This window comes from Eucalyptus grandis, chromosome 8, assembly GCF_016545825.1.
Source record: "Eucalyptus grandis isolate ANBG69807.140 chromosome 8, ASM1654582v1, whole genome shotgun sequence".
In the NCBI taxonomy this organism is placed as follows: domain Eukaryota; kingdom Viridiplantae; phylum Streptophyta; class Magnoliopsida; order Myrtales; family Myrtaceae; genus Eucalyptus; species Eucalyptus grandis.
The window spans coordinates 51,170,052-51,181,354 of NC_052619.1; the positions used below are offsets into that span (position 1 = coordinate 51,170,052).

An 11,303-nucleotide genomic window follows, 5' to 3' on the forward strand; every position below is an offset into this window, starting at 1 on the left:
CTCCTCCTTCCCCAAGCAGGTAAATGTGCACAAACCTCCTAACCATGGCCAATGTGGCTAATTAGCTTGGCTTGGAAGTCAGTGTGTCTGTGCGTGTCTTGGGCTTAGCTTCACCATGGAGGCTTTTTTGCAGGGGTTCATAAATAAGCCATGGGGGTGGCTGACTGGTGCGAGAGGGTTTTTGCTTCAGACTCTGTGACAACCCACCCTGTATTTCCTCTGTTTTCTCCCTTTTTTTCCTCTTTTTTTTTTCAATTCTACTTCCTGTTCCCCCTCCATATTTTTTCTTTTAGAAAAACAAAAACTTTGGCAGTAATTATTATCAGCATATGTCAATGAGCTCTTTCTGACACTTTCAGAATTTCTTCTCCCCAAATTGGGTGAGCACTAAATAATGGGCCTCAAAATGGGACCATATTGAATAATTATTTGAATATTCACTGTTCTTGTCCCTTCTCGCAGGGGGCTGTTTCCCCTTCTCAATTTACCAAATTCTCCCCCTTTGAAAAAGCAAACTGAATATTAAATAAAACCCCTCATCCCCACTTCTGTTTCTAAAATTCTGGATTTTGAGTTAAGTGAATCTTACTTGACCCGTTTCTCATTCCTCTTTCAGCCAATCTTTCTTCTTGCATCTTAAGGCATTATCCTTTGGATCGGAGACCAGGAGGGTCCAAATTTAAGAAAGAGTTCCATAAGCCTATGTTGCATTTTAGTCAATCTCTTGTCATAAAATAAAGTTGCTAACCCACATCCCATAATTCTTTTTGTCCAGACACATCTCATAACGCTATGCTAGTACAGTTTATCAAACTAATTTTTTTTGTCGGTATAAGTGTATCGGAAGTCTTATAACTTATCATAATAATGTAATTGAGTTCTAAAACTTAAAAAAAATACAATCAAATTTTAAAACTTGTCATTTAAGTGCAATCAAATCGTATAATTTTCACAAAGTGCAATTAAACCTAAAATTTATAACAAAATCCAATCAAATTTTAAAACTTTCAAAAAGTATAATCAACGGAAAGACTTTGATTGGACTAATTTGATAAGTTTTAGATTTCAATTTTTGAAATTTTTATAATTTAATTGTATTTTCATGACGAGTTTTAATGTTTAATTACACTTTTAAAAATTTTAAAACTTCATTGAACTATCAGGAAAAGTTTTAGAATTTCTAATATGCTTATCCCTTTTCTTACCACTCACACTCATAGTTATAGATGCATGCAAACCTGCCTCGCTCCATGGATTTGAGTTTACGATTGTGCTTAATTACAATAAGTATAACAGAAGGGTTCTTATCGATGCTACGAATTTTTTACAACTAATAGTTTGCTCTTTCACACGGAAAACTTCTTGTTTAACCTCAATGAGAAAAAAAAGCTGATCATTGTTGAGATTAGGGAACAGTATTATGGAATAAATAATGCAATACTTTGCTGTTGCTCATCCCCATTTTCTCTTAGGTATAGAATAATAATGCACCAGAATTTCCTGGTCAAAGCCTGTAAAGTTCACCTCTACGTTTTCTTGTTCTAGTAGGGCTGAGAGTGGATGGCTGTTTCTCTGCACTTTTCTCCTACTTCATTAACTTCCCGTCGAAAGAATTGAATTTTTTTTTTTTATTGTTCTCTGCACTGAACAAATTGCAATCGAACATGCTATTCTTCAACAGTCTCCTTGCATATGATGTATGTCGCCTAAACCGTGCATTTCGCTGTCTACGTTGATTGCAAAGGGATGAATTAGACTGTCTTGGACAGTAAATTCTCTGGTTTCTTGCATACCTTTCAAGAGGAATATACTCCCTCAATATTAGTATTTTATGGAAACAGTAGCCCCACTGCCCTACAACGAGACGAACTACAGTCCTACTAGTTGCAATACGATAAATAATATTAATACATCATCTCAATTCGATAGCAAAGTATATTCGATTTTTTCCATTAGACAGTTACTCTAAAATTATCGATCTTTGTCTTTGTCCCTTTTAAATAGTACTCTTTATTTCTGGGAATAAAGAGCAGAGAACAAAATTATTGAAGTAAAATTTACCTAAAGAAAAAAAAATGCATATTTTATCTACTCTTCAATGAAAATTACAGTTTCCACGCATTGTGCCAACAGATTAGCTCGAGCAATATTTGAAATTTAGTAAATTTTTGCTGACTAGCCAAGCCGAATGATGAGGCATTGCTCTCAGACTTGATGATTCTCCTAAAAGGAACCCACCTCCTTATGTACTCATGCGTTTTCATCGAATAGATTAAAATGGTATACTGTAAGTTTGATGTAGGTTCAAGGTAGATATCGTTTTCCTTTCTTCGTATAAAAAATTCCTTTTTATTGTTTTTTTCTTAATCTTGTGTGATAGTGAATAATGACATTTCATGGATAATTATTATGTCATGGTCTGTGCATTTGAGTAAGGTTAGTTTCATACTCATCCTTATCTCAATGATGAACAGATAACTTCATATCCAAAGTTGAAGATTGTATTTTGGGTTGCCATGATGACTAAGCACCTGGAGTCGATGCTATGATTTGTATTTCTGTGTACTTCGTCCTGGAAGCAGTAGTGGTTGGCCCGTGGCAAGAACATTAACGTGCTACGGCGTATTGGCATCTATAGCATGAAGACATATCAGGAAAAGGAGCGGAAATCTCGTAAGAGATGGGAAAAACCCAGTGCTTAACATGAGTTTTATGGTGATGAAAGTCTCTCGGCCAATTGGGTACCGCCAATTTCGATCTATCGAGGCAGAAAAGATTGATTTACGTTATTACCTCGACCGACATGCGTGCGCGCTCTTGATTGAAATTTTTTGAACAAATCTGGTCCGAGGCCACGATTAGACAAGGGGTGATGATTCTCAATGTCTTGGCTACGGACTGTTTCTACCTAAGGTCATGTGCCAAGAGGTTCGTAGCTGTGGAGTCTGGACTGTTGCTGAACTTCTGGGGAGTTTCAAGAGCATTCTGGGTAGACGTAGGCTACGTTATGTTAGGTTAAGCAACTACTAATTAAAGACAAACCTTGCTATAATGATGTCCTGTGGCTGTGTTCTTTTCTCCCCATTACTTTATCCACGGTTTGGCATAAAAAGAGGGAGCTTCTTCAAGAAGGGCTTATCTAATTTCTCTTGCTTTTATACGCTTTTCGCTTTTCGCTTGAGCAAATTATTGCTGTCCTCAAAAAGCTTAAACCCCCTTGATGAAAAGGGGATGGTATGTGCTTGTGAGAATTTTCAGCTTTGTACATGAATAGCCGCTAACATTATTGTACTTAGGCAGCCATCTTTGCCCTAGATCGATGTCTCCCTAAACTAAACTCACAATGAATTTCGTCCCCAGGACAAAAAAATAAAAATGGCAAGTAAAAACTGAAGTGAAGAATGAAAAAGAGATCCCACAAGTATCACAGCCATAAAAAACCTTTGGGATCCATTAATTCAAGAAAAATCTCCTCGGTTCACGGTTTTCGTCGACAAAAGTCCACACAATAGAAGTACCTCGGTACCAAACTGCAGAAACGATCGGGCTAAATGACCACACATGCTTGTCCCGTCACTAATTGGGTCTCATCGCGTTGAATTGATTATAGTAAATGTACGGGAATTAGGCTCAAACAAATGGGCAGGCGGAATCTTCCGTGTTCAGGGCATGGGTGAGCAGTAGGCGACGGACCCCAAAACACCCAGAAGGAAGGATCGAACCGGCATGGGAGCTGTGGTTGGGATCTTGGCAGCTAACGCTTCAATGACAAGAAAAAGGGTTTTCACGCATTTTGGGCTTCCCGTACTGTTAGGCAACAAGTGCACATCTTCGGGTGGAGGGAGTTACCATGAATTGGGATATTGATTTGAACATGCGCTCTTTTGTCTCGTGGCTCTTAAACGGAAACGGAGGATAGCCCTCTTCGTTGCGTTAGCTCGAAGAGCTTTTGCCATTACCACCACCTTTGCTGGGTTCAGGGTTTCACATGAGCACCACATGGAGTTGAGACAGTGATTGATGTGTGTGTGTGTGTGTGTGTGTGAGAGAGAGAATGTGAATGGGACTTCTAACTTGCATATACCCCCACATGGTCCTGCCAGCACTTTCTGTAAACCCTTAGAGGCATTAAATTCCCATGCCCATGGGCGCATACATGCATATACACAAAGCTCAGCAAAACTAGTGTCTGCATAACGCAAGCTGCTTAAGAGGGAAAAAATGTCCCGGAAGTATCCTGTAGCTTGGTCCACCCTGAGGGCTCGTGTTGCTAATTTAATCATTTTTTTCCAAGATTAAGGAGAGAACAACAAACAAGCAATCGACCCAAATCAGCGGTCTTAAAACTTTGCCTGCCTAGATTTAATCAGCGGTCTATATCCTGACCTTCATTTAACGTGATGGAGCTGCAACTTTTGACTTATTTCTGCTGCCCTTTTTCGTTTTCTGTGTTTTTTCTTTCTTTTTCTTTTTGCTGCTAGGCATTTTCATTTAGTGGAGTCACTGGCAGGGATCTTTCTTCTACGCACATCGTCACATTGCTTCTCTGGGAAAAAAGAGCTGGAGGAGACGCCATCTTTTGAAGTCTGTGTAGGTCAAGTCACGCAGCTTCAAAAGAGTGACTTCAAAAGAGTGACTTGCACAGGCGGTAAAGAATATCAGATCACAGAAGCAAAATATCATTAAAGAATGATGCATAACGTCGCAGCAGAATAGCATTTGACAAGGACGAGGAAATTTTTGACCGGGGCTCTGCCATTTCTCATGTACCCATTTCATACAAACTGAATCAGATTATAAGTGGGGAGAGATAGAGAGAGCAGCGATTGGTAACTCTGAATTCTGGTAGTGATCGGCGACTATGAATACCGGTAAATTCAGCTTGGGGATATGCAGGTATCTCTACCAAAAGACATTACAGAGCCATAAAATATGAAGATCCATCCATTTTTGCTGCACCGGGATTGTACCATGACGATGACATGGAGCTTCATCGACACTATGAGGAGGCAACTTCTTAAACATCGAAAATAAAGGCCTGTGCGAATATAACTACTATAGCTAGAGGTCAATTTCCTTTGCTACAGGACCAAAATCTGAGTGCCCATCTTCAAATACAAAGCTAATAGGAATGGAAAAAAAAAACCATCGTGGTAGCATATTTCATCCTAGGATGTTCGAAAGCAATTTACTCCCGAGGCCATCCAGAAACTAGATTCTTCAGAGGTCTTAACTGCTTAATTCTGTGCCCCAATATTTCTTTAGGCTTCATCGAGAGTTTAGCAAATTCAGTCCAAGACAGAACATCAACGCCAAAAAAATTCACCGAAACATTTTCCGCAGTATGACTCACCACCCGAGTCATAAAGAAGCTAAAGAAATAACAGAAAATGCGTTGCTTAAGTCCCTTCCAAACAAATACCGGTGGTTTCTCAATTAATCACAAAAACCACTGATAACTATGAGGACACATACAACTAGTGCTTACAAACTACAATTCTTTTCACACCATACACGCTACACTTGGGTGAGTGGGGAAAGCAGTGTCATTTGTACAAGGACTGCTCTCAGCACCATTATCAAGTAGCTCAGCTCAATATAAAAGTACACAAAAGAGTTGTCGTGAATAAAAGCTAACGTCTGCTCCTTGCTGATGCATCTGTACACATATGTGCAGGTCTTCTTTCCAAGCTCAAGCATTCTCAGACTATGACGACGACCTCTCAACACCGGCAAAGTGAAATATTCATGTAGAACATATACATTTTAGTTACTGCCAGCTGGCATTAGGTTGACAACAAATGACAATTACATTAAGAGCCCATGCATTTGAAAATAAGACTCGTGGGAAGATCCGAAGAGGAGTCAAAAAATAGGATTTGTACCATACAATCCCAATTAGTAAGAATGGAACTTCTCATTATTCACAGTTACTTATCTTGATCTCTATCAGTTCCTCGATTGGTTGACGGCATATGGGGCACTTATTTGACCGATGCATCAATGCTCTGGCGCACTCATTGCACATACACTGCGAAAAAGAATTAACAAATCATAATGTATAACATCTAGAACAACGAATTAAAGCAAAGTGGAGATTTTCCTATTTTGTAATCTCCAATGAGCTGTTACTCATGGATGTCCACATTCCACATAAGAAGCACAGTACCCTCAAGATTGAAGTAAAGCAAGGACACTGTATATAAGCATAAATTCAACCCTCTGGTCATATTACTTGAGTTAAGTCTTTTCCAACTAGGAAATGCAGCACAGCATTGTAACAAAATCACAACATGATTGTAGTTGATGACAGATAGGAGAAAGTAGGCAGAGTCGACAACTTATACTGAAAAGCACGTATCAAGTGGAAGTGTAAGCATCTTAATAATCATCTAGCAAAGAGCATACTAGATGTGCATTTGAAGCAGATTACAAGCATTAATATTGACAGAACGATCTCTTGGTAAAGTCAATACCAGTGAAGAAATACTATGTAGACTCACCAAATGTCGGCACGGTAAAATGGCAGTATCCTTTGGCTCAGTCATGCAAATTATACATTCCTTCCCTGAATCATTGTCGTTATAACCTTCTGCTGAAGAGCTCCCTAACCCATATAACTCACGTAGCTCGTAACGAACTCCATCCACCCAGAGAAGTTGCTTGATAACTCTTACATGAAAAGGACCACCATTATTTTTCTCCAGAACAGCCTGAGTTGTTTGCGCATGAGAGGAGGAGTTCAGCACTGGATTAACTAAATGGTCATCCACTGAATGAGGCTGTATGCATGTTTCAGCAGATATGACAAGAGGAAACACATCCTCTCCAGGAGATGGTTTTGAGAGATCATCCAATTCAAAGAAGCCTAAGTCAATGCCAGTCCCTGAAGGCTGACGAAATTTTTGATTGAGTCCTTTTTGAAATTGGAATTTCACAGGCCCAAAGTTTTCAGGAAACAGGGGAACCAATCGACAATTGGACTCTTCCTTGCCAAAATATAAGATTGTAATACTGCAAAACAGGGATGCGTAATTAGAAACAGCAGTGTCGACAACATGGATGCACAAAATCTACATTTTGCAAATGCTTCTCTGGAAATGTTCAATTTCTGATCCGCTAAAAGCATGTGTGTAGGTCTAAAGTAAAAGTCTCTCGGTATCAGATGATAATTAAATCTCACTCCTCTTGCAATAGATTTGTACATCATTTAACCAGTTCGAATTTCTCAAGCCCAGTCAAACCCATGGATGTCAGACTCAAATTTCATTAGCTTTTATAACTAAGCTTTCATACTCAAGCAAGCACAAGAATGAAGTATTTCAGCTTTGAAAGATTTGAAACTATGACATGTTACATGTCCTTGGCTAGCAAAACCTTCATATGGTCCTTGAGAATGCTGAATGAGGAAGGTAAAAAATTCATAAAAGAAAGTGAAGCTGAAGGACAAAGAGCTCATGGATATTACCACGTCTAGAATATCTATCACTGCACTTACGTCAGAGTGTGTCCAAACGCTGGACTAAACTTTGGAATAATTTAATGTTAAAATGACCTTTCTATATGATCATTGGACTTGTTAGACTTGCTGGGCTAAGGGCTAATAAGCAGTAAGATGTTCCAGATGCCCATGCAGAAGAATCAGTCGTTGATTGGTTAATTCATGGGTTAATACCAAGAAAAACCCCAAACTAGTACACCAACATAAATTAAACGGAGATTCAATTTGTAACAAATGTACCGGTTTGAGGTTTTTGGTCAAAAATTAATTTGGGATAACTTTTTTTAGGACTGGTTTGAGGTTAACAAATGTACCGGTTTGAGGTTTTTGATGGTCAAAAAATTAATTTGGGATAACTTTGTTATAGGCGTACTGGTTTGAGGTTAACAAATGTACTGGTTTGAGGTTTTTGGTGGTCAAAAAATTAATTTGGAATAACTTTGTTATAGGCGTACCAGTTTGAGGTTTTTTGTCACAAGTGTATCAGTTTGAGGTTTTTCGTGGTATTAATCCTTAATTTATCATGAGCACCTCCTTATGCACTAACAAAAGAGTCCCAAGAAAGAATGTAAGTTGTGAAAAATTCTTGTAATATCTTGGAATTCCATTGCTAGCCACCTAAATCTTTGGTGGATAGGAGATTAACATCCAACTTTATCATGTGGATTGTGGACTCCATAGAGTTAGGTATCATGTTGATACCTTTGCTGATTTTTACAACTAGTTGGTAAAATGTACATAACGAATTCCCCTTCCATCTTTATAGATGCACAATAGAGTCAAAACGACAGCACCTTTAAAGATAGAAAAGGCATAATTATAATCATGAAGGCTTCCTAGAATGGGAGAAAAATGATAGTTCTAGCTAGGGCCGAATGGTTCCACATTCAATTGGAACAGGTTCTTCATTTTTTGGAACTTGAAACTTACCTTGTAGATTATACACTCATCATTGAATGGCATGGAATATCGCAAGATTGTACGAAGACATGAACCAAGAAAAACATCAACTTGTTCTCGGCTTCTAGGTTCTCGATTCCAGGTTCCTTCAACTAAGAACATGAAACCTATTTGTTGAAACAGGTTCTCTATTTTTTGGAAGTTAGAACTTATTCTACATATCTTGGAACCCGGAATTTATAGGTTTCCATTAGTATGATTCTTAGGTTCTAAGTTCTATCCGGAAACCATGCTCACCCCGGCAATTGTCTTTGAACTCCAACTTTTTCAAGACCTTCACTTTCATAAATTGATTCCCTTTACATTCTTTCTCAAGACATGATGACCAACTCCACCCAACCCCCACCCCCCGCCCGCCCCCACCCCCAACCCAAAAAAAAAAAAAGAAGGAAAATTGCAATAACTTTTTTGGAAAAAAAGAACAAAAAAGACCATGATGGATGTAACAATACTTAGTCACCGAAGTCTATTATCAAGTCATACCCACTAATGTAGGCGACTACTAATCACTAGGAACAAAATGTCGGCTGACCAAACTATAGTTAACGATGATACATACAATTTCCTGCCTCACTGAAACAGTTGGTCCAGCAAGATATTACCTTTGTTTATACCATGACCGAGGCAACTCACTAAACATTAAAGCACTGCCTTTAGAACCAAATCTATCCATAAAAAATAGTAAAGTGAAGCTTAGTCTCAAAGGATTTGTTAATTGCCATTTGATGCATAATTTTTTGCCATATCTTTCATGTGGCTCTCCATAATTAGCCAACTAACAGCTGCACGAATTGCTTAACCATGCGCATCATCAATGCACTTCCCTTATCAAGCCAACTAGCAGTTACATAAGCTGCTTTAGTCATTGTTTACCAAGGAAAATTAAAAACTAACAAATATATGAAGAACGATAGAAACAATCATACTTTCACAATAAGAAGATCTCTCAAATCAAGTCCATAATCAAGGAGAAAACAATTTGAACACAACGTTACAAGATTCATCAAAACATATAGAAGAAACGGGAAAATGTAGTCAATTTTATAGAAGAAATCACCCAAAAATGCTCCTCAATATAATCTGAAATCAGAATTTTAATAAGAAGTGTATTTTCAAATTTCTAATGCCCGTGCCTGCAACAATGTTATTCTAGTTTCAGGGATATCAAGGCCACAAAAACAAAGGGAGATTACATTCCTTTTGCTATTCTCCATTTGGTCATCTTTCGCAGTTTCTACATCCACCAAGAACAAAACAAGAACAGAGAAATGATGAGCGATTCATCTCATTTGTCTCCTAATATGCCATGTTTCTTAATCTCTCCAATTCTAAACAGGTTTTTGATCCAGAGCCTCATAAGATCCTCTACAATTTCAAAACACATGATGTGCACACCAGAGCAAACCTCTTCTAGTCTCGTCTATAAAAAGAGAAAACAACATCTGACCAGGGATGTTTTCTTGCAAGTCATTCTGCGTATACATATGATCAAAATATCAAACACGTTCTTTTCATTGAAGTCTCTAAATCCCAGTTAACTTGTATCCCCATCCGCATCATGACTTGTAAAACCTAAACCAAACAGATTCTATATATTGCCGGATTCTGGTTTCTTTCATTACCATGATTTGGCTGTCCACTATCTACTACCCCACTCCATCATAACATTCACTCAACATCCTAGCTAATTCAATCGCTTTGTCATCATATGACGAGCCAATCACAAGTCCAAACACGTTTGCCTCACGCTTTCTAAGCTATGACGCACAAAACCAAGTAATTCCACAAACATCACGAGCAAATTTAACTCGCGAATCACCCAAAACGACCATAACTACCAACTTCCATTTAATCTGGCGAACGGCAACTAAAGGGAAGAAAGGGATCCAGCACCTTCCATCATGTAACGCGTCGAACGAGAAAGACACCAGGTGGCAATTCGGGTCGTGCTCGTCGATCTCGACCCTGATCGTGTCCTTGTGCACATTCACCACGTTCCTCACTTTCTTGGCGTTCTGATGATGTTCCACGTAGGCCGTCGGAGGCGCCGCCGCCGCCGCCGCCGCTGCCGCCGTCGCCGTCGCGGGCGGAACCGCGGGCCACCCGCTGGCCTGATTCGCGTAGTAGGGGTGGTGGCCGACCCGACCCACCACGGGGCCCGAGTAGCCGCACGAGCCGTACGAGACTGGGCCGCAGTAGGAGGGCAGCGGAGGAGGGTACGCGGGGTAAGCGGGGTGATGGTGGGGCGGAGGGTAAGGAGGGGCGGAGAAGTAGCCATTCGGCGGCGGCGGGAGTGGCGGAGGAGGAGGAGGAGGAGGGCGGTGGGGGTCCGCGGAGTAGTAGTACGGGTGGTGATGAGGCGGTGGGTACGGGTAGCTTCTTCTTCTGGGGTTGCTCCATGAAAGGCCCATCTTGGTAGGGAAGATACAGAGAGAGAGAGAGAGAAGAAATGAAGATGGGCGATGGTGTGAAATTATGAGGTCGAAGAAACCGAGGAAAAGGAGGAAGATGGAACGTGGCTGGATCGAGTCGGTAGCGTGGCCAAAATAATTTGACTTTTCTTTTCTTTTTTATATTCTCGGTCAAAAGATACTTTGCTTTATATTACTAACCCTAAGCTACTAACCCTAAAAATAATGAAGTGTCCCGCGTCACGACATAACGAAGACAAAAAAGAATGGGGGGCTAGGTAGCCGGTGGGCCAAAGGAAGTCAATTGATGGGCCTTCGCCACCCGCGTGCGAGGGAAATTCTTTGTATCTCGGTCCAAATGTTCTTGTACTTCTCCAGAATAGACCAAATGGGCCACGGGCATTTCTCTTGGCTCGTAATATATTGCATGG

At 39.9% G+C, this 11,303-nt stretch overlaps 1 protein-coding gene across 1 annotated transcript; it reads right to left on the minus strand.

The window, feature by feature from the left end:
- Window positions 1-5,381: 5,381 nt before the first annotated feature.
- On the minus strand, window positions 5,382-10,999 carry LOC104414891 (probable E3 ubiquitin-protein ligase LUL4). Its single transcript, XM_039300829.1, has 4 exons — window positions 10,355-10,999; window positions 6,504-7,014; window positions 5,939-6,031; window positions 5,382-5,737 (listed from the first exon to the last, which is right to left on the minus strand). Exons 1-4 carry the CDS (start codon window positions 10,870-10,872, stop codon window positions 5,708-5,710), a joined length of 1,152 nt encoding a protein of 383 aa, XP_039156763.1. The 5' UTR covers window positions 10,873-10,999; the 3' UTR covers window positions 5,382-5,707.
- Between the last annotated feature and the right edge of the window lie 304 nt (window positions 11,000-11,303).

Coding starts and splice junctions, on each gene's coding strand:
- LOC104414891 (XM_039300829.1), bottom strand. CDS start 10,872: ATGGGCCTTTCATGGAGCAACCCCAGAAGAAGAAGCTACCCGTACCCA. Junction 7,015..10,354: donor GACGCGTTACATGATGGAAG/GTGCTGGATCCC, acceptor CCTGTTTTGCAG/TATTACAATCTTATATTTTG. Junction 5,738..5,938: donor AGGAACTGATAGAGATCAAG/ATAAGTAACTGT, acceptor TGAATATTTCAC/TTTGCCGGTGTTGAGAGGTC.